Genomic DNA, 24,385 nt, shown 5'->3' on the forward strand with positions numbered 1-24,385 from the left:
GCTCCGTCCCTGGGCCCTGTCCTCCAGCCGTGGGGCATCAGGCTCTAGCCTCCTGCTGCCTCCTCCAACCCTCATCCAGAGCTTAATTTGACCCCAGGTTTGCCAGGGGTGAGAAAGTCTGCTGTGAAAAATGATAAGTGATATTAACAAACATACAAGTTTCACAACAGACTTACTAGCTAGCAATAAATAAACGGACATGTATAAGTGCATATTTATTTCTTTTTCCTAAAGCTAATTAAATGTTTTAGGAAAAAGTGTGAGAGCAGCCATTGGTCAGAGTTGGTGGCCACACTCTGAGGCCAACAAATAATTTGTTATGAGAACCTACACAAGTGCTACAGCCGCACAGCTGCAGCATTGAAGCTGTGCCTTGTAAAACCTGTAGAGTAGATACTTGCTACTATGGCAGAAGGAGCTTTTCTATCACTGTTATAAATCCACCTCCTCAAGAGGTGGCAGATAGGTTGATGGAAGAATTCTTCCACTGACCAAGTTGTGTCAACTCCAGGACTTAGTTCAACTTAACTACATCTCTTGGGATTTAGGTCAGCTTAACCACATCTCCCTGAGCAATGTAGCTAGGCCACCATAAATTTTAGGTATAGACCAGGGCTCCGTTAGTAAGCTTCTCAATTGTGGGGTTCTTATCCCAAAGAAACATCTGAACATTTGGTTTCAACCATTATTAATTAGTACAAACAGCGCTGGTCATACGTTTATTTGCAGTAACTACTGTACAGTGTTAATTTAATCGCAACACTTCTATGGGTAATAGAATCAGATTATCATAATACGCTGGCCTTTGTTCCATACTGACAGATAGTTAACAATTTGTCTTTGAAGCAACTAATTATTACATATAAGAGCCAATGATACCTTATATATTTTTCCACTGTCAAATCATTATTATACTTGCATACAAAGTATATCTGTTGGTAAACAATTAACTGTATTTCTAGAAAGGAAAGGAAAGGAAAGGAAGACTTTGCCTCTTTTTATTCAGTGAATTCTTTTTTATGCTCTCAAATAGGCAGGTAAAGTGGATCATTCAGCCATCTGTGCTCCATTAAAAGAGCAGTGACGTAATCACTTATTTTATTAATAACAGTAAAGATATAGGAATGGGCTTACCCTTGGGATAACTATTTTGACTTCAATATTGTTATCCCAGGGATTCATTTGCCCTATGTCACAATTAAAATTCCATACTCCCACCTGTTTTCCTTTCACTCCCACTTTAAATGTACCACAGTACTCTATAGTAATAGCACAAAATACTGTACTCTCATTAGTGTAAGATGGAGAGTATTGTACTAGTAACTGTAGACTGCTGTAGCATTTATGTAAGACCCTCTCTAAAATCCTTTCCTTTATCAAATCTAATTTAAACACTGCCAGGTTCATCTCTAAACTAGGGGCCTGATCCATACGTCATTGAAATCAATGGAAAAACTCCCACTCACTGACTCTGATGGGCTTTGAATCAGCCACTTCATGCCTAACACAAGAACCTACATCCTTTTTCAGGCATACCACCTTTCCCTAGTTGAGTGGGATAGTATCTCTAGTTTAAATAAAATATTTATCATTTTTCCACTCTGCCCTTTCTCCTGAATGCTCTCCTAAACCAGTGAATTTTATCTGAATTTACAGTCGTGTCCTTATTTCTCTCCCCAATGTTTCTTTATGTTAGTTTCAAATGTTCAATAGATATTTGTGATGAAAAAAGCACATTTCAGCCTGGTTTATCTTTACTTCAATGGAGTTACACAAGGGATGAATCTGGCTCATTATCTCTATCACTAGAAATAACTCAATCAGTATTTATCAGCTTTATTTTTTGTCATATTCACAAGCTGCATAATTCTCCACATAGCTTAAGCTGTGGCTCTACTCTGAAAAGTGACTGACAAAAAATGGCACCAATCTAACTAAGCAGATCCTCTCCCTTTATGTATGCAGTGTCCCATCTGCTGACTTCTGTACTAAAAAATGAATTGTTACTGCTTTTTACTCCTATAAACCCTGCAGAACCAACACAAATAAGAAAGAGTGAGCAAGACTATTCCTTCTTATGTTTCACCAGCAGAATTATTTACTGAGTCCCAATCAGTTACCGTCTGGCAGCCCCACTGGAGAAAATGCACAAGGATAATTTAGGGCCTAATTAGGCCTACAGAAATTGTAATATCGGTGATGATATGTGAGAAGTTTGATTCTCAGCTTCCAGACTGAGTTTTCCAGGTGGGAAGTTAGAAAAAAAAAATCCTTTAGTTTTAAACTGATGACTCAGGTTCCCATCTGTAAACTGGAAAATAATAGTACTTATCAGTGGACTGTTGTATGGATTCATTAGTTGAAATATATTTGCTCAATGCTATGAAATATAAAGTGATATTGTATATAAATAAATGACAAGTATTGCGGTAATCTTTTTTCCTCATTATCTACCCATTGGTGGATGTTTGCATACTAGCCAATTATGCCACTGGATAATAAATAATTTATGATGCTAAATGTCAATTGCATTTAAATTCCAGTGGAGAGACATGAGTGTTTTCTCCTTTCAACTGATGCAAACATACACCTGCTTGGGGTATATGACATTTCAGGAAAGGAGGATCTTCAAAATAATAACCAAACACAGTACTGGTTAACTTAACGAAAGTATGGTCCAGTAGATAGGGCCGGGGTAGGCAACCTATGGCACATGTTCTGCAGGTGGCATGCAAGCTGATTTTCAGTGGCACTCTCACTACCCAGGTCCTGGCCACCGGTCTGGAGGGCTCTGAATTTTAATTTAATTTTAAATGAAGCTTCTTAAACATTTTAAAAGCCTTATTTGCTTTACATATAACAATAGTTTAATTATATATTATAGACTTATAGAAAGAGACTTTCTAAAAATGTTAAAATGTATTACCGGCAGACAAAACCTTCAATTAGAGTGAATAAATGAAGACTCGGCACACCACTTTTGAAAGGTTGCTGACCCCTGAGACAGGGCAATGGACTCAGGGAACTAAGAGAACTGGAGGCAGATCCTCAGCTGGGACAAATGTTCATAGCTCTACTGATTTCAATGGAGCTATGACAAATTTACACCAGCTGAGGTTCTGTTCCCCAGATTCTATTCCGGGCTCTGTCACTGACCTACTCTGTGACCATGAGCATGTAACTTCATCTCTCTGCACCTCACTTTTTAGACACTGATGTGTACCTTCCTTTGTAAAGAGCTTTGAGCTTTATCGACAAAAAATGAAAATGCAGAGCTAAGGAACAATTAATGAATTAATATTTGTAACATGCTTAGACATCTTTGGTTGAAAGTCTTTCTCAACAAACCCAACCCCAGCTATTGGAAGCATTTCAGATATAGCATGCTCTCAAAATTCTTAATGTCCGCAGCAGATTGTGTGAAGAGATTTAAGACTAAAACTGTGAATTTCTATTTCTTATTCTACACACACTTTCAGATGGCTTTTTGTAAACTTGCAACTGATTTCCATGTACTAACTCACTATCCCCCGCCCCATCCCATGCATGCCAAATTGTTTTATGATTCCAATTCTGCTTGTTTCTCTCACAATCTTAGCCTTGTAAGACTCTGCGGGCATTTTATTTTAACATGGCTGTCCAGCTGCTCCACAGCCTCCGTATGCCTAAGATTTCCATTGCTCTTTTAAGAAGCCCTTTTAAAAGTTGTGCTAACAGATGCACTATACTGACCAAACAACAGGATGTTGTAAATGTCTAACCTCTGCGTGCTTTTCATATGTATATGCTAATAGGCATGCTATGAGCATACAGCTGTAAATACAAACAACAGATCTCAGGATGGGCATGTTTTATAGATGTTTAACCACCTTCTGTCTTGGAACAGACCAACTCCTTACTGTTTGCGACATGAAAAGTGAACCTCATTTTCATGCTGTGTCGATCAATCAGGACCATAATGGCACAGAATAAAGGAGCTGTTAAGGTTAGTTCTGATGGAGTCATTTAAATCGCTGATGTATTTTTGGATTCATTACAAATGTGATATTCTGGTCTATGCAAGTTGTTTCTGTTACACATAGAGGAGACATTTCCTATGTTGTAGTCAGCCCTACTTATACGGATTTTTTCCCACACAACAAATGTATGCCGCTTCGCATGAATGACTAACAAAATAAACAATCACAATCCAACTTGATTTAAAAGTCTCTAAATAAAAAGCTTTTCTGCAATACAGATAACAGGCCAAATTCTCCTATCGTTCTACCTATCTTAGGATTTTATACTGCCACCTATCACTGTCGTATCTGAGTGCCTTTCAAGAAAAATCAATAGTAGTGGTCTTCCTGGAGTTTCTGGCACTTTCTCCTTTTTCAGGGAGAAACATCTGTTTGGGGTTGAAGTTTTGTTTTTAATTTTTTAGGTTTTTATTAATTTACTTACTTTTTTGTAATGTTGATTTGTCTCAGGGTTGTTTGTGGGTTGGTTTTTTGTTGTTTTTGTCAACTGAAGTATTTTGGGCAGAAGGGGGTATCAATGCTCATGGTTACAACAGTGTAAATGTGGAGTAATCCAGCAAAGTAACTGAGAGCAGAACTTAGCCTATCCTGCAGAATACACATTTACTTTGGTTTTTATTTTCAGACTCTGATTTGGCAATTTCCTTCCAGACTAATCCTAAAATATTCCAGTACCACAAACAGTAAAAGAGATGCATTAGTGTTAAAAATGGATACCCTTGATGTAATAGTCACATCTTCACAACTAGGAATATAGCTTTAGTGGAAGGAAAAATGGCTTCCTCTATCTCAGATCTACTGCAAAGGAAAATGTTGCTTTTGTATTTTGTCCTTGCGAACTGTAGACTATTACATGAGATTTCAGTGCTGTGACTGTGTGCGGAAGATGGTACAGCAAGGCATTTGAAGAGAACGTCAGCACTTGCATTATATGAGAGCACAGACATCCTTTCAGCAGTATCTATGTATCAAAAATATATTTATGAATCATATAGAGAATAAAATACATATTTACTAAGAGATTAATTTAGGCATACATCACACCAAACAATTATTGTATGAATCTGAATTATTTACAGAGTTTCTATTTATTTGCATCTGAATGTATCACTTTTTATAAATCTTGATTAAAAACAATTTCTTAAAAAATAGCAGCTTTTAGTGTCAACACATTTGCATAAAACTACATACTGACCTATGCTATCATCCAAACACAATGTTAATGACCAGTTGGTAATGAGATAATGAGTCAATAAGGGTTTTAAATTATGTGAGCTTGAACAATTTCTTGTCTCATAAAGTAGATAAATAAGGCTCCTGGACTTTACTGAGCAAAGTGATCATTCTTAAGCAATTATATTGAATGTCACAAGCAATGTTTTTCTTTGGCACGTATTCCTGCTGCACCAGATTTCCATGACTATGGCTGTCACTTTTGTGTTGCTCCTTGGTATAAAACTACCTAGGAGCTATATGAAATCAACAATGAAGCTCTAGCAAGAGAGGCACAAAGATCAATATAATAATGATGTCACAATTGTGAGGATTCATAGGTGCTGTGCAGATGTATATACGCCAAGTATTACTGTGAAGGACAGTGAGAAATAGCAATGATCATTTGGGGTGAGGGAGAAGCGTTCAGCAGCTGTACGTTCTGATGAGCTCATTCTTTCATTTCTGTGGGTGCTTACTGGACCCTGTGCATAAGTGGGAATGGGCATAAAAGTGCAAGAATCTCAGGGGCCAGGGACAGCCTCAGTCCTTGCATACCTCCTGAGTGAGGCTAACAACCATAGTTGTACTAGCTCTCCAAAGAGGGCAAAGCAATGTCCCAAAGCACTGTACCATAGAGCAAAGCGGCCTGAGTGCCAGCAGCCACATCTAGAGCTCAAAAAGGCCTCATGCCTGCTTGAGGCACAATGAGCCCTACAGCGAGGAGATCCTGTGACCATTGTGAGAGCAGTGCCGTGTGTTAAAGGCATTGTGGAGCCCACAGACCAGTTTAGACAGAAAGCCAGAGGCATTATATATTGAGATATACCTATCTCAGAACTGGAAGGGACCCTGAAAGGTCATTGAGTCCAGCCCCCTGCCTTCAATAGCAGGACCAAGTACTGATTTTGCCCCAGATGGCCCCCTCAAGGATTAAACTCACAACCCTAGGTTTAAGCAGGCCAATGCTCAAACCACTGAGCTACCCTTCCCCCCAAATTATGCTCATGGTAGGAGACTGAATGACTCAGTGTATACAAGGTGAAATTCACCCTCCATTCCCCACACACATCTGGACAAACAGGCTTTGTATTTGGAACCATACAGAAGCCACTCTGCAGTTCATGAGTAGGGTGTGGGGCTTCCCCTCAGCCTTGAACTTCCTACCCTGGAAGTCGTAGCCACTAGAGCCATGGAATCAGAGATCTACGTGTCATACCACCTCCCCCAGCCGATGCCAAAGCTAACATACAAACACGGGGACACAGATTCCTCTGCACACCCAACCCCAGTTGCAGCAGCAGCTCTGCTGTGCCAGGGGCCTTCTGCAGTCCTTACACCATGGGGTGAATGTCATACATTGTCTTCCAGTTTCGTAACACTTCAAATCCAACCCAAATGAGTTTGACTATTTGAAGAGAGCATCCAGGGGTCTATAGTTAGTTAGCATCTCAAAACTCGCTTTGAAGACTCTATACAGCCTCCCCCAGGTCAAATAAGCATACAGACCAAATTAACTGCTGAAATGTAGTGATCTCTAATGAGGAACAAGGGTTTAGGGATTTCCAGCATATCAAGAGAAAACTCTTAACATCTTGCATTGTGCCTAAGGCCAGAGTTTTACTGCTATTTCAACCAACATATTTCTGACATTACTGTAAGCTAAATTACAGTTTATGTTGCCTACATATAGGAGGTTTCGGTAAACGTAGCAACAAAACTGTTTAATACTTTTTTATGTAGGTTACATACTGTTAAGTTTAAAAACCTAAAAGAAACAAAACCAAATCTTCAACGACATAGGGAGGATCTTGGTGGAGATATTATCAAATATTTCCCAGTTTTATAAGAAATGACCTGTTTTTCTGCAGTAATTATATGATTGTTATTGTTTATATTTATTGTGGTATCACCTAGAAGCACCAGCCCAGGGCAGGGCCCCAGCGCTAGGCAATGTACAAACACATAGTAAAAGACAGTCCCTGTCCCAAACAGCTCGCAGACTAAATAAACAAAGAAAGGACTATTATTCCTGTTTCACTAACAGGGAAAAATGAGGCACAGATGACTAATGATTTAGCCATGGTCACACAGGAAGTCTATGGCAGAGCAAGGAATTGAACTCAGCTCTCCTGAGTCTTACACTAGTGTCACCAACCACCAAACCATCCTTCTTCTTTATATAAAGACATTACAGGCAACAAGGAAAACAGAACCAGTCTGATTTTTAAAACTCCTTATTAATCCAGTTATAACAGCCCACTATAGTCTTTATTCAGGAAGCGAGAGAAGAGAATTTCTCAACAAGGGATCTAGAAATGCCTAGGTTCTTATCTAGCAAGTCCAGCAGCGGCCAATATCCCATGCTTTACAGATTCCAAGGCCAAAAGGGAGCATTGCTATCATCTAGGCTGACCTCCTGTATAACACAGGTCATAGAACATCTCCAGAGTATTTCCTACAGCATATCTTTTAGAGAAATATCCCATCTCATTTAAACATGGTCAGTGATAGAAAATCCACCATGACCCTTGGTAAGCTCTTCCAATGGTTAATTACTCTCAGTGGTAAAAGTTTACACCTTATTTCCAGTCTGAATTTGTCTGGTTTCAACTTCCAGCCCCTGGATTGTGTTGTACCTTTCTCTTCTAAACTGAAGAGTCCATTATTAAATATTTGTTCCCTAAGCAGATACTTACAGACTGTAATCAAGTCATCCATTAACTTCACTCTGTTAAGCTAAACAGATTGATCTTTTTGAGTCTAACACTATGGGTACATCTTCACTACCCGCCGTATTGGCGGGTAGCAATCAATTGCTCGGGGATCGATATATCGTGTCTCATCTAGACGTGATATATCGATCCCCGAACGCGCTTATATCGATTCCGTAACTCCACCAACCCGAACGGAGTTGCGGAATCGACAGGGGGAGCCACGGACATCGATCCCGTGCCGTGAGGACGGTGAGTAATTCGATCTTAGATACTTCGACTTCAGCTACATTATTCACGTAGCTGAAGTTGCGTATCTAAGATCGATTTTCCCCCGTAGTGTAGACCAGCCCTATAAAGTATGTTTTCTAATCCTTTAGTCATTCTTGTGGCTCTTCTCTGAACCACTTCCAATTTAACATCCTTCTTTAACTGTGGGCACAAGAACTGGCCATGGTATTCCAGCAGCAGTTGCACCAGTGCCAAATACAGAGCTTAAAATAACCTCTCTGATTGCACTCAGTATTTTCCCCCAGTTACTTGTCCTCAACTGAACTATTCCTATGCTTGAAACAAAGCATGTGCATAAGTATTTGCAGGGGCCCTCGGGGGCATACGCCTTAGAGAAGAAAAATACTTTAGTTGTGTGTTTTATACCAGTGCTACTGTCACTGTGCACACTGTCAACATTTACAAAATATTAATAATAGTTGTTTGATTCTAATGATAGGAATATCAGACCAATTAGCACTGCAGTGGCTGACACTCTAAGAAAGTTTGATTTTCTGCAAAAGCATAAAGAAATAGAATGCACATCAGAAAGGTTCCATTTGCACCTTTCTGGCCTAGGATGAGGAACAGGTTTTGATACTTTTTAAAAAAAACATATAAAGCCCATTGAAACTTTGGCAGTGATTTTCACTCCTTTACAATCCCAACTGATAATTCAGCACAAGAATTAGGTCCTCACGGTCAAACATAAGTGAGCAAATCAGACAAAAGTTAAATTTTCTCCTGTCATGAACTCATTTTGCTGTATCTGTGGTTGTAATGCATGTGACTTACGTTTAGAGACCCCCAAAGGTGAAGGGCTTCATTGATTTCAACCAACAGAACTAAAATATGCCCTCTTCCCCCAGCTAGGGAAGAAAGTCTGATGTGGGGGCAGCAAAAGCTGCTCATACTAACCCCTGCTCTTCTGCCCAGCGTATGGCCCAGGAAGCAATTGATGCTGGCCAAGGAGGGACAAGGCACCCAGGAGATGTGCTCATTCAATATAGTGGCCTGCTTTCCCTAAGGTGTGAATCCCACTACTAATGCAGATGAACTCACAGGTGCAGAGCGGTTCAAACTTCATCCTATCTAGCACTCATGGTGCTCAATCAGTTGTGTAGTGTGACAGCTTTAACTGCAAATTTCCTTGCAGGGGCTAGTCATGGGTTATGGTGCCTGTCACTGCTTTGTTGATGACCCTCCAGTGACCTGGTGTAAAATGACCTGACGATCTCTACTGAACCAATATCCACATCACAACAAAACCCCCATAATTTGCACCATTGCCAGCTGTCTCAACCAAGGGCCAATGACTGCCTAGGAGTGGAGATAGATCTACCCCATCACCACTCAAGTGATGGTCCCTCAGGACAGAGCTGAGACAGACGGGCAGGGAAGCATGAGGAAACTAGCACTGATGTTGCTCAGACGTGCCTGTTCTGTGTATAAATGGGCAACATTAATCTTTGGGCTCCCAGCCTGCCATCTTCCACAAGCCCTAAAATCAATTAAACTCCTTGCATGTCACTGCTGAGTTTGCCTTAAGCTTCACTTGCACCCAAACGCTAATTAAACAATAGGTATGTATTAAGGGAAAGTACAGTAATTTGGACAATTTTTGTATTTATTTGCATGGTTTATCACCGAGGTCGTGAATTCTATTATTAAGAATAGCCTTTTCTATTATAACACCCTGTTTTCGATTGCTCATTCACCATTTGGGCTGAAATTTCCCAGCCTTGGCTTCTGCCTCAAGTTGAATTTTTGGGGGCAAAATATAAACTAATTTGACTGCTACATTCATCAACTTTGGATAGTACCCTACCAATGCAGGCAATTTTTTTCAACTGATTAATGATTGAACATACTAGAGTTCAAATCTGTATTGTCCTCTAATTTTAGATTTAATATACATAGTGACTAAAGTAAATATCAGTTGAAACTGAATCTAGCCTGCCTATATTTCTCTGGGGTTGGGTTACTTTTATTTTTTTCCCTAGGAGCCCTAGGAAAGCAGAGCTTCAAACTCAATGGACTCTCTTATGGTTGAATAAACATTTAAAAAAATGTCAAGGTAAACCAAAAGTTTCATGTTTGTTTTCCTATCTTACTCAACTTTTAAGACTACAAATTTGAGGTCTGGAAAGTCTATTTTTTTACCCTGAACCTACTTTATTTTTGGATATAATTCCACTAACTTAGCCAAATAAGAAAATGTAAGCCTTTAAATACCATGGAACATGTAGCATAATTGAACAAAAAGGTCTATGGCTGGACGCTATACATCCTGATGACAGAACAGTAATTATAAATAATATCTAGCTCGTTGGTAGCACTTTACATCCGATTTCAAAGCACTTCACAAAGGAGGCAAGCAAAATTATTACCATTTTACTGATGAAGAAATTAGGGCCCTGGAAGGTGAAATGACTTGGCCAAGGTCACCTAGTGGTCCAGTGGCAGAACTGGGAAAAGAAATCAAGTCTCTGGATTCATAGTCCAGGACTCAATCCACTAGGCCAGTGGTTCTCAACTAGAGACAGGTGTACCCCTGGAGGTATGCAGACATCTTCCAAGGGGTACATCAACATCTAGATATTTGCCTAGTGTTACAGCAGGCTACATAAAAAGCACTAGCAAAGTAAGTACAAATTAAAATTTCATATGACTTTATGTTTATACTGCTCTGTATACTATACACTGACGTGTAAGTACAATACTTATATTCCAATTGATTTATTATTATTATATCCAATTATTTTACAATTATATGGTAACAATGAGAAAGTAAGCAATTTTTCAGCAATAGTGTGCTGTGACACTTTTGTATTTTTATGTCTGATTTTGTAAGCAAATAGTTATTAAGTGAGGTGAAACTTGGGGTACACAAGATAGATCAGACTCCTGAAAAGGGTACAGCAGTCTGGAAAGGTTGAGAGTCACTGTTGTAAACTGCCAATGCTTAGCGTCTCTGAAAACCAAACCACAATGCACCCATTGCTATAGGTACACTGGCACCTCCTGAAAAGCTGTTTGAATTGCTTCTTTTAGAAAAAGAATGCTAAAGTTTTGCTTTAAAAACATAACCAGACGTTCAGGATATAGATAATAAAGCCTAAGAGTCGGAGGAGGGCTGCTCCTCTGCAGACAAACCATCAAGCCACAGAGCCAGGGTTTACAAAACTAAAAAAAAGCCCAATCCAAAGCCCAGTAAATCAACGGAAGGACTCCCTTTCACTTGAAAGAGTTTGGGATCAGAGTCTTAGAAAAACTCATATGTCAAACAGGATAAAACTCAACAGAGGACAAAGACCAATTTTATTGGGCGGGGTGGCTTGGAGATCTAAGCATCACTTCTGGAAGATCAGGATCCCTGAAATTACAGGTCCCAAATGTGGCAGGATTCACTCAGTAATTCCAACAAAGATAGATTTAGCACCACTCAATTTATTGTTTTGAAGACGGAGGGCATAAGAACGATTTTCAGAAAGACCTTATAAACCAGGGTTCTCAAACTAGGGGTTGGGACCCCTCAGGGGGTCACGAGCTGTCAGACTCCACCCAAACCCCTTTGCCTCCAGCATTTATAATGGTGTTAAATATATAAAAATGTGTTTTTAATTTATAAGGAGGGGTCACACCCAGAGGCTTGCTATGTGAAAGGGGTCGCCAGTACAAAAGTTTGAGAACCACTTTTTTAAACTATGGTTCTGTCTTCCCCTGCTCCTTCAATGACACGAATGTGCTTTTAGCATCTTTTATAAGAGATGGGGATTGACCTAGGGAGGAGACAATACAAGGGTGAATGGCAGGAGGCGGAGAGCATACAGGGAGCATTGTGTAGCACTGAAGATGCATAGCAGATGGAAGGGACAGCATGTGGTAATGGTGTATAACAACCAGCATACCAAGGGGAGATACATAGTGGGAAACAATGTAAAATGGCATGTGGCACCCAGTATCCATGGCAGCAGGGGTAGGTGAAATGTGGAATAGTGTGTCGCATTAAGTATGCATGATATGAAGGAGAAGTGAAATGTGGAATGCTGTTTGGTACTCAGGATACATGGCCCGAAAGTCAGGGGGAGGAGAGGTGAAATTGTGCAATGGTGATTGGCACCCCAGGTTCATTTGGGGTGGAATGAAGGGCAAGATGAAATGTGAAATGGTGTATGGCATCCAGGGGACAATGCAGAATGATGTGTGGTACCCAGGATACACGTCAGGCCATGTGGAATGGTGTATGGCACCCAGAGTATATGGCAGAGGTGTGAGGAGGAGTTGGAATAGGAGGTGGCACCTAGCACACATTGCAGGGGGCTGAGGGGTAGAGGGAACAGGGTGTGGCACCCAGCATACATTGTGGGGCAGAGAGGAACCGGGGTGTGGCACGATGTATAGCACCCAGGAGAATGGCAGGCAAAGGGGCACGGCGCATGTCACCCAGGCGTGCCCTGCTGGGCTCTCTCTCTCCCAGGCCTGCAGCTCTGCTTCCCTTCCCCTGCACACACAGCTGGGATCCTACGCTCCAAATCCGCGGTAGTTTGGACTCTGCCTGGGAGCGGCTGGAAGCAGCGAGAGAAGGGAGCCCGGCAGGACGCCGTGTCCCCTGGCTGAACCTGGCGCTAGTCAAGAAGTGGGCGGCCCCGCACAGCTGCAAGGAGGGAGGGGACGGCCCCTCGCACCATGCCGGGGAAGGGGGGAGGAGAGGGCACTAGCTCTCCTGGCACTTACTTTTCCACAGCTTCTATAGATCCAGGGATGGGAACCCCGCCTCCTTCTCCTCCACCGTCATACAAGACCCCACTGATATCTAGCACCACGCCCTTAATGCCTGCAAGCTGCTTTGCCCACTCAGCCATAGCACGCACAGCCCGGCCTGGGGCTTGCAGCTGGAGCATAGGGTCAATTTCACTCTGCCGAGTCCAGAGCGCTTCCTTCCGCAAGGGCCGCTGGGAAATGTAGTTTTTCATTGGTGTTAATTCGTGCAGGAGAAGGCAAAGTGCAGGGGGCAGCGAGGGGGAGATGGAACGGGTGTGGCACCCAGCATACATTGGGGGAACAGGAAATGGAGTGTGGCACCCAGCATACATTGAGGGGATGAGGGGGAGGTGCAATGGTGTATGGTACACAGCATACACTGGGGAGGGGCTGAGGGGGAGGTGCAATGGTGTGTGGCACCCAGCATACACTGGGGAGGGGCTGAGGGGGAGGTGGAATGGTGTGTGGCACCCAGCATACATGAGGGCAGGGGGAGAGGGAGTTGGAATGGTGTGTGGCAACCAGCATACATTGGGGAGGGGCTGAGGGGGAGGTGGAATGGTGTGTGGCACCCCCGCATACATTGGGGGAACAGGAAATGGGGTGTGGCACCCAGCATACATTGAGGGGGTGAGGGGGAGGTGGAATGGTGTATGGTACCCAGCATATATTGGGGGGGGGGTGAGGGAGCGGTGGAATGGTGTGTGGCACCCAGCATACATTGGGGGGAGGGAAAGGGGTGTGGCACCCAGCATATATTGGGAGGGTGAGGAGGAATGGTATGTGGCACTCAGCATACATTGGCGGGAGGGGAAATGGGGTGTGGCACCCAACATGCGGTGAGGGGGAGGTGGAATGGTGTGTGGCACCCAGCATACATTGGGAAGGAGCTGAGGGGGAGGGGGAATGGTGTGTGGCACCCAGCATACATTGGGGGGGATAAGGGGGAGGTGCTATGTGCTCTGACTGTAATTTTAAAAGGCTGCAAAAAGCAGGGCAAGGAAAGAAACAATTTACAATTATTTATAATATTATCTTGCTTTTATTATTTTCATGGAAGGTTGCAGATTGCCAGCCATGGAAACTGACATCCTCTACTTCTCCCCACAATGTGGGCCGCAGTGGAAGCTTCTCCTTACCGCTGTTCCTCAATTCTCTAGTGAAGGGACCGCCTCCAGGGAAAAGAAGGCAGCTGAATCACAGTCTCCATACCTATTCACTCCTTGGCTTCTGGGATGAGATTGTATACAAGAGAACCCATTAAATTGATAAGAGAAAGTTTAAACCATGTGACAGATGTTAGCCATGTTGCTTGATGTTCGTCCATCGTTGTCAATGAAGACAACAACTCATTTGTTCGATGACCAGACTCTGTGCGTCCGAAGATGACTATCAGTCCAATTCGGGCATGGAATGTCCTGTCACACGTCAGGCAGACATGTGATGGCATTGTCGATGGTGTGCGGGCAGCTGTGGATTTGTGCAGCTCATGCTTTCTTTCAGCCTCAGCAGTACGCTTCGCCTCAGAGGTATTACTGCCTGTGTAATAAACAGATAGTCAAGGGTTAATAGAACAGAAGTATTTCATGTCTCTTTTGCCTGTAAAGGGTTAAGTTCAGTGAGTCTGGCTGTCACTTGACCAGAGGACCAATCAGGGGACAGGATACTTTCAAATCTTGAAGGAGGGAAGTTTTTGTGTGTGCTGTTAGATTTTGGTTGTTGTTCACTCTGGGGGCTCAGAGGGACCAGAGGTGCAACCAGATTTCTCTCCAATACAGGCTCTTATAAGTTCAGAATAGTAAGTACTAGGTAGATAAAGTGAGTTAGCTTATGTTTGTTTTCTTTATTTGCAAATGTGTATTTGGCTGGAAGGAGTTGAATTTGTATTTTGCTGAAAGGATTTTAATTTGTACTTGTATACTTAGGCTGGGAGGGTATTCCCAGTGTCTATAGCTGAAAGACCCTGTACCTATTCCATTTTAAAAGATAATTTTTACTGTTTTTTCTTTCTTTAAGTAAAAGCTTTTCTTGTTTAAGAACCTGATTGTTTTTTTATTCTGGTGTGGGACCCCAGGGGACTGGGTCTGGATTCACCAGGGAATTGGTGGGGAGAAAGGAGGGAAGGGAGAGAGAAAGGTTAATTTTCTCTCTGTGTTAGGATTACTTTCTCTCTCAGGGAGAGTCTGGGAGGGGGAGAGAGAAGGAGGGGGGAAGGTGAATTTTCCTCTCTGTTTTAAGATTCAAGGAGTTTGAATCACAGTAATCTTCCAGGGTAACCCAGGGAGGGGAAGCCTGGGAGAGGCAACAGTGAGGAAAAGGGTTTACTTTCCTTGTGTTAAGATCCAGAGGGGATCTTGGGGGTCCCCGGGCAAGGTTTTGGGGGGACCAGAGTGTACCAGGCACTGTAATTCCTGGTTGGTGGTAGCGCTACAGGTTCTAAGCTGGTAATTAAGCTTAGAGGAATTCATGCTGGTACCCCATCTTTTGGACGCTAAGGTTCAGAGTGGGGATTTATACCATGACAGCCTGTGTGAATGAGGCTGCGCCATGCTGGACGGTTCAGTGCGAGGGTTTCCCATGTGGCGGTGTTGATCTCGAGGGACTTCAGAGAGGTCTTCAGCATGTCCTTGAACCGCTTCTTTTGTCCTCCATGGGAGCGCTTTCCCTGGGTGAATTCTCCTTAGAAGAGCTGTTTAGGAATGCGCTCGTCTGACATTCTCACGACATGTCCGGCCCATCTGGTCTGGGCTCTCATCAGCAGTGTGTGAACTGATGGCAGACTGGCTCTGGTAAGGACTTCAGTATCGGGCACTTTGTCCTGCCATCTGATTTTTAGAAACTTTCGCAGACAGGAAATGTGGAAGTGATTGAGCCTTCATGCATGACTCCGATAGACAGTCCACGTCTCACAGGCGTACAGCAGAGTTGGAAGCACACTGCTCGGTAGACCTTCAGCTTCGTTGGTAAGCTGATCCCTCGATGTTCCCAGACGTTGGAGCGCAATCGGCCAAATGCAGAGCTGGCTTTAGCAATTCTGCAGTTTACTTCATCATCGATTGACACTGCTCGGGAAAGGGTACTGCCCAGGTACGTGAAGAGGTCCAGTGCCTGAAGTCTCTGTCCATTTACAGTGATGGATGGTTCTGAGTACGGAGCGTGGGGAGCTGGCTGGTGCATGACCTCCGTCTTCTTGATGTTAATGGTGAGACCGAAGTTGTTGCATGCAGATGAAAACTTGTCCATACTGGTTTGCATTTCTGACTCTGTACTAGCATTCAGAGCACAATCATCAGCAAAGAGAAAGTCTCCAAGTACAGTTTCCTTCACCTTGGTGATGGCACGCAGTCGCCTCAGATTGAATAGCTTCCCGTCAGTTCTGTACTTCAGGCCTACTCCTTCATTGCAGTGTTGAAAGGCATCAGTCAGAGTGGCAGAGAATATCATGCTGAACAAAGTGGGTGCTAAAACACACCCTTGCTTGACGCTGTTGGTGACTGGGAAGGCCTCAGATGTTTCACCGTCATCCAGGACACGAGCCATCATACCGTGATGAAATTGACATACCATTCGTATGAATCTATCTGGACAGCCGAATTTTGACATGATCCTCCACAGGCCCTGGCAACTGACAGAGTCAAACGCTTTCGTGAGATCCACAAAAGTTGTGTAGAGTTCATGATTCTGCTCTTGACATTTCTCCTGTAGCTGATGCGCAGCGAAGATCATGTCAATAGTCCCACGTCCCTTGCGGAAGCCGTGCTGTGATTCTGGCAGTAAGCCCTGCTCCAGGTGAGTAATCAATCGGTTCAACAGAACCCATGCAAGAACTTTCCCCGCTGTAAAGAGCAGCGATTCTGTGATGATTGTCGCATACCTGGCGATTGCCCTTCCTCTTGTAGAGGTGCACGATGGACGCATCTCTAAATTCCTGTGGAATGGATCCCTGCTTCCAGAAGGACTGAAACAGCTCAGTGAGTTTCCATAGCAGCACGAGTCCACCGACTTCGTACACCTCTGGTGGTATGGCATCTGACCCTGGGGCTTTGCCACTTGACAGCTGGTTGATGGCTTTCTTCACTTCGTCCTCTTCTGGTGAAGCATCCATGGAGTCATTGACTGCAACCTGGGCCATCTTGTCAATGGCCTCATCAGGTTGGGGCAGTTGAGAACTGCTTCAAAATGTTCAGCCCATCTCTGGAGAATCTGTGTCATTTCTGTAAGGAGCACAGTGCCATCAGAGTTCAGGAGGGGAAAGTTCCCAGAAGACTGTGGACCACAGAGTGTGTTGAGGGCTTCATAGAACTGCTTATAGTCGTTCCTGTCCACATACGCCTGTATTTTGTCTGCTTTGGCGCTCAGCCACATTCCCACATTTTGCGCAGTCTGTTCTGTACTGTTCTGGGAGCGCTGATAAAGGCAGTCTTCTTTGCCGCTGAGGATGGGTCATTCTGATATGCACGATGCAGGTGGTGCTTCTCCGCAAGTAAGGCCTGGATTTCTGCATCATTTTCATCAAACCAGTCTTGCCGCCTGCGTGTAGAGGGCCCCAGTACTTTCGATGCAACTGTATGGGCAGTGTTGCGGAATTGCTCCCAGTCTTTCTCAGCGTCATCCTCAATACGAAGATCAGGAAGCTCATTCTCTAGGTCTTCCGCTAGATTTTCAGTGATGCGGCTGTTCTTCAGCTTCAACAAGTTGATCCTTTTGAGAGCCTTACAGCCTTGTGGTCGTCTCTTCGGCATGATACAGAGCTTCACTTTGGATACTATGAGCCTGTGATCCGTCCAACAGTCAGCGCCGCACATAACTTTTGTAACCCTGACATCTTGTCTGTCCCTTCTCCTGATGATGACATAGTCGATCAGATGCCAGTGCTTGGAACGGAGATACATCCACGAAGTCCTGTTACTGATAGGAAGGCGGAAGACCGTATTGGTGATTAGAAGGTCACGTGCTGCACAAGTTTTCAGCAGTAACAGGCCATTGCTGTTACACTTTCCCACTCCATTTTTCCCGATGACTCCTTCCCAGGCTGCGGCATCGCATCCGACTCTTGCGTTAAAATCGCCAAGCAGGATCAGCTTGTTTGTGCAGTGCACTGATGATAGCAGAGCATCTAATTCTTTGTAGAATTTATCCTTCACATCCTCTGGGTTGGTCATTGTGGGAGTGTATGTGCTGATCAAAGTAGCTTGTTTTCCTTTTTGAAGCGGAAGCTGCATTGACATGAGTCAGTCATTCACACCCTTGGGGGGACTGGCAAGTTTCCGAACAAGATGATTCTTGATGGCGAAGCCAACTCCACATTCGCGACGCTCATCACTGCTGCGGCCACTCCAGAAGAATGTATAGCCTCTGCTTGACTCAGACAGCTGTCCTTCATTAGCAAGGCGAGTTTCGCTAAGGGTTGCAATGTCACTGTTGTAGCGTGCAAGCTCTCTGGTGACAAGTGCTGTTCTTCTCTCAGGTCTGTCTGCCGTGATGTTGTCCAGTAGCGTGCACACATACCATGTGCCAATGGTGATCGGTGTCACTCTAAGTTTTGTTTTTGTTCGACCGCTTTTGTGGGGTCCCCACCAGCCGCGGTATGCTGGCCAGGGTAAGGTGAAGCAGGCAATGTTTAGGGCACCTTTTCTAGCCCCCTCCTCATTCTACGGAGGTGAGCAGTGCAATCCTAAATAGGGCTGCTCAGTCGCTCAAGAAGACGCCGAGCTCCACTGCTGCTTCGGTCAGTGAGGAACGACCATTATACCTGAGCTGCCTGCATGCAGGTCCACGGCTACAGCTCCCAGTGTATCCACACCTGCTGCTTTGTCGCTTGCCCATCGCCACAGGACTTGATATGATGTGATATGATATGATGTCGAGACTTGCGTGTGACTTGGATTAAAGTGAGGGAGAGTTGCGTGACGTCAACCTCACTCTCTCTTCCCAGTTCCTATCTGTATCCAGTGGCAGGACAAGAGTCGAGACGGCTGGAGATAGGGCAGGGTGCAGTGGATGACCAGGACGCCTACGTGTCTTGTCATGCTCTTGAGAGTTCCACAACGCGTGCGGTCACCTCCTTCCTGACCGTTGAATCAGGTTTCCTCAGTCAGCTGGATCCAGCCTTCGCATGCAATGGGTAGACAGGCCCCAACTCACTGAGGGTCTCAGACTCATCGGCTACCCTCACCTGGGTTAGCTTGCCAGTCGAGACGGTTTCCGGGGTGTGGCCGCTGTCGCATGCTGACAGCTACTTGGAGCCACAGGTGAGAGCTGGGTGTCAAGTGGGGACCAAAGTGGATGAGCTACTCCTAGGAGTACGACTGCTCCCCCATTAGAGGTACTACCCCTCCCTCACAACCCCACAGTTGTTTGTCATGTTGCTTAATGCACTACTGGAAGGGGCTCCAATACTATGGGGTTGAGGATGGTATAAGAACCAGAATAGAATAGAACAGAATAAAATAGACATATTGCTATAATGAACAGAATTTGCATCTGTAGTTACCAGTAACAAACAGTTGAGTAAATGAGTGGTCAGCATGATAAGGAGTGTTTTGAATAAAGAGAAAATTCCAGAGTATGTACACACTATGAAAGCTGCTCTTTTGCTCAGAGCAAATGTTAACAACACTTCTTCAATATTTCACGATAAACTCATTGGGACACTAACTTACTGGAAAAAAATCCTCCATTCTAAGAAATATGCATGCCACTGTTGAATCAGACACTGCCAGTAGTAACAATGGCACACGCTTATTTTTAAAAGTGTAGTTTTGTTTGTCTTCTGTGGGAATATTCCATGATCCTGAAAATGTTGCCACAAAAGTGTCTTGGGTTTTGATTTTGAAAACATGGTCACCTTCACATTAGGGCCTCAGTTTTCAAAAGTGCTCTCTAATTTTGGGGTCCTCAGTTTTTGCCTGACTTAGGCACATAGAGCCTGATTTTCAGAGGCACTGTGCACTGAATTCAGCAGAAGGACTCAGTGTAAATATGCGTTGCTAGTTTGGATCCCATTTGTTATACTGACTGCTTTTTAAGCTGAGAATTTGCAGCACAGGCATATTACCATGCACATTTTTGCAGTGTAGTAGAGATTTGATGTAAGTATAAAATGGGACCCATAGAGAGCATATTTATTTTAACTGAGCCTGTGTTGATCGAAAAAGTAGCAGAAAGCCCGGCAAGACCATTTTGACCCAGCCAAAATACAGACTAAGCTGTACCTTACAAAGTTTGTGCCTTTATATACAGTACATCCCACTACCTCATAGAAACAATTGAAAAAACACTAGCCTGCACATAAAGAATTGGACTAATCCTCACTATTTTATAATCATGGGTAAGATTTTATCAGTTGTGTTCCAGCCTTACCGATAATATTGTTTTCCCCTTCATACAATGCAGATAGTTTTTGTTCTTAATACTATCAATAGCCTGCCACAATTCACATAATATATAAGAAACTGTGTTGGAATTATAGTCCACTTTGTTTTGAAAAAAAATCAGAGTAGCCTTGGCACCACTGATTTGCATCACTGCTTCTGGAATAGCCTCTGGCTTCTCCTTACAGATAATATCTAAACAGTGAAATTCATTAAATAGACCCAGAAATGGATCAGGTTATTTAAAACAACATCGCTAATGGTGCAATATCTCAGCTGTCCACACTGATAGTGAACATTGTCTTGGATAGTGTTATCAGTCCAGGACACCCGCTATGAATATTGATCCAGAGCTTGTTACAGCCATCACTTGCCGTCAGGACAGGTCAGGGTTGAAAACTACCTAGCATCAAAGCAATTTAAAGACAGCACTCAGACTGAATTTTAATACTCAAGCTGAGAAATGAACCAACTTCAAGCAAACAGTTAAGACTAATATTTGTGTGTGTGCACGTGTATGTTAAACTGACAATATGTGAAGGTATCTGCTACCTCAAAAATTTGTATGTTAAAGAATTCCATTACTACAATTCACCTTTTACAATTGTACAGCCACAATATTAAAATATATCCACAAGGATTTTCTCTTCCAAAATAAGGCCCTGATCCTGCAAAGGCCTATGCATGTGCTTTAAGTTAAGTTAATGCATACATGGAGCAGAGGAATATCTACATATCACAGCATCTGTAATAGCATCATAATTGTTTCTAAGTAATTCATTACACCACAGTTACTAGGAGTAGCGTGTTGAGTTTTAAAGAGGATCATATTTCATACATATTGATAAGAAATATTTAAAGGTCGGTGTCTATTTTCCTTAGTTGATCACACTAAGAACGATATCCATAAGCTGTGACTATTACTTTTCCCCTTCTTTCCTTTTCCTACTCCCTTCTTCCCTACCTCTATCCCAATTTAAAAAAAAAAAATACAATCTAAGTATCTAACAAAGCAGTGCCAATTCTTTACTAGGTTCATCTGTCCCTACCCTTTGTCTGTTTGTACCTTTAGATTGGAAGCCCTTCAAGTCAAAGATTGTCTCTTTTTTATGTTTGTATAGTGCTCAGCACAGTAGAACACCACACTCATTGTTGCATTTGGGCACTGCCATAATATAAATGATGATAATAATTAATCATAATATTCTGTAATTTGATTCCTGCACGTCTTCATCTTTTTTGTCTCTGTTTCTTCCTATTCAATTATTTTAGGTTCTGTGATATCAAAATGGAAAATAAGGGTCAGATTCTGCCACTGTTAATTCCATTACCTTAGTACTGTCGTATTTTGTTTTGTTTTATTTCTTTATATTTAACAATAATTGTATCCATAGAGAAGCTCTGAGCACCCTAAAAATAATTAATTTCAATGGAACAATTGGCAGTGTAAGATATTACTCAACATGAATAAGGGTGGTAGAATCAATGCATATTACAGTGCAAAATACATGTTAACAAGATGATTCCCAAATATAGACAACATTAATATTGCCATCCCCAAATCCTTCACCCACAAATAATATTCCTTTTTCCAATGTTCATCCTGATTTGTCAGGTCAAATGCAAATGCCAGAGTGTGAGAAGAATATCCACCTTATAGAGTTTAGTTAGTGTGAAGTTTAAAAAATATACAGCTCTGTGATTGCTTGAACTGGTTATGGGGACTCCCCCCATCCCTAGTCGTGGTCCCGTCAGACCAGGGGGATGGCACACTGGCTGAGTGGTATAGAGAAGCATGCCCTGCTTTTGCCAGCCCTCTACCTGTTTTATATATAAATAGAGCATTTTAATCTCCTGTAGAATAGGAGTCACTTCCATTGAGAGTTATTTGTGTCCTGTGGTGGGGGAGAATCAAGCCATCACCTTAATCTGCCGATAGAGAGAGAGAGAGAGCAAGCATGATTATAACCTCTTGTTCAATACTGTAGTATATAAATATTTATTTCTGCCACTGACTTGGTGTGTGAGCTTAGGTAACTCACTCACCTCACTTGTGCCTCAGCTTCCTCATCCATAAAAGAGGAATCATATATACTCCACAGGGGTACTGTGAGGATTAATTAGCTCGGACCCAATGCTGCCCTTCATGCAGTGTGGTGATATAGGGGCTGATCCCAAACCCACTGGGGCTAATGGCAAGACTCTCTTTTACTCCAGTAGGTTTTGGGTCAGACCCATAGTTTTTGTCACTGATGTCAATGCCACAACCCTCAAGGAATTCAATGAGTGCGAGATCTCATTCTTAAGCTTTGAACCACATAAGTGCTTAATATTTTTCTGGGCCTTTTTAAAACAGAAGGCGCAATTCTGCATACTTTGCAAACTCCCAGTGACTTCACTGGGAACTTTGGATACACAAGGAATGCAGGAGCAAGCCCTTAGATCTAAAGGTGGTTTATACTGTACTCTGTGCTGGGTAGTAACATAATAATGCTGGAATAACAGAAGCCATATTGCTCAAGAAAATTTGACCATGCTGTATAAAGATAATATATATTTAAATAGTAATAAGCTAAGCCCTGTGTTTTGTCTGTTTAATTATTAACATTCTTGAATTTTAAAAGATGCTACTTGGATCACTCTTACATTAGTCTGTTTTCATATTTGACTTATTTTACTTTCTTCTGAGGCTGTAAAACAGGTTCAGTCCCTCCTTCGCTGAATGCTGAAGGTAAAATCCCAGCTAGTAGATGGTTTGCATTATAGAGGATTTTAGCAGGGAAATTGGTAGGTGTTTTAGAGCCTGGATGAATACTGCAGCAGGCAAGGGGTGGAGAAGTGACCGTTTGAATGAGAAATGCTAAAAGGACATTGCTGCTTTAAAAGCTCATTTACAATGCCAGCTGGGTATAGGAGGCCTAGAGCTATAATGAGGTGGTTTCTCCTCCTCTTCCTATTTCATACCTGCTAAGACAATATTAATTGCTAACCTATTGCTCCATAACAAAATCGAGAGGGGTTGGCAGTTCAGAAGGTTGCAGGAGGGGCGGGGAAAGGAGATCATTAGCCTCCCAGTGCTATTTCCGGATGGATGGTCCTTGAAAAACCTTCTAATTTGCCTTTAAAAGATGTCATGTCATGTCCCAGGCTGCAACCTGTTCGGCCTACGAGGGGTGTGATATGTTCCCAAACCGCAAAGAGACTTACCCTGTGAACTGATTGCTTAGAAATCCTTTAATTCCTTGCACTCTGGGGATAGTGAGTTCTCTTTTAATGTCTGCCTGACGTCTCCGTTCGTGCACCATTGTCAATTAAAATACCTTTTTTGAATCAACGTATTTCAGTGGGTTTTTTAATCGGCGTGCAATGAAACTCCCGTAGGATAACCTCGCTATTAGAACCTTTTCTGCTACAAAGGCGTGTGTAGGGTCGGGGCGATTTTGGCCGGCAAAGGGGGCTGGTGGGCCTGAAGTGGTCCATCGGAGGGCTGAAAGCATTGCAATGGCTATGCACTTTCCCCACTCATACTGCGAATCCAGGTCAGATCTGGAGTGGAGATTTTCGAAGCAATGAGGTTTTCTGCACCTGAGAACGTGCGGCAGCGGTACACTTTGTATACACGTTGTTATAACGTGTTGCCGTTCCCCCGTGGCCTCTAAGGAAAGGGCACACGTTATGCATGTTGGTACTGCGATGCCCAAAGTACTAGGTTAAAACAAGACTACGTCACTCATTTCTAAGTGGAGCCAAAGAGTCCCCCAAATCAAACATCTGTGCTCCTCTGGGATTTTAACCCACCGTCTGCAGGGGTTAACCCTGCCCCCCCCATGACACGTTACTCTAGGAGACACGTCTCGCTCACACCACACACACACACACACACACACACACACACACACACACACACACACACACACAAGCTGCGTCTGTGAGATCCAACCGGTGGCTCTTGCCTTAATGACACTGGTGCAGCTTTCAAAGACCCCTCCGAAGGCAGCCTGCGCCGCTCTCTCCACGTGGCTGGGGCAGCCAG

The 24,385-nt window shown here is 43.2% G+C and overlaps 1 protein-coding gene across 4 annotated transcripts in view; it reads right to left on the reverse strand.

Moving 5' to 3' along the window:
- LHPP (phospholysine phosphohistidine inorganic pyrophosphate phosphatase) overlaps window positions 1–13,133 on the reverse strand; it is a 172,695-nt gene extending 159,562 nt beyond the window's left edge. For all 4 annotated transcript variants that reach the window (XM_050959693.1, XM_050959690.1, XM_050959691.1 and 1 more), the window contains exon 1: window positions 12,953–13,133. In XM_050959693.1, coding sequence (XP_050815650.1) covers window positions 12,953–13,119 — 167 coding nt within the window. In that variant the 5' untranslated portion in view covers window positions 13,120–13,133. The remainder of the gene's footprint in view (window positions 1–12,952) is intronic.
- Between the last annotated feature and the right edge of the window lie 11,252 nt (window positions 13,134–24,385).

Source organism: Gopherus flavomarginatus, chromosome 6, assembly GCF_025201925.1.
Source record: "Gopherus flavomarginatus isolate rGopFla2 chromosome 6, rGopFla2.mat.asm, whole genome shotgun sequence".
Classification (NCBI taxonomy): domain Eukaryota; kingdom Metazoa; phylum Chordata; order Testudines; family Testudinidae; genus Gopherus; species Gopherus flavomarginatus.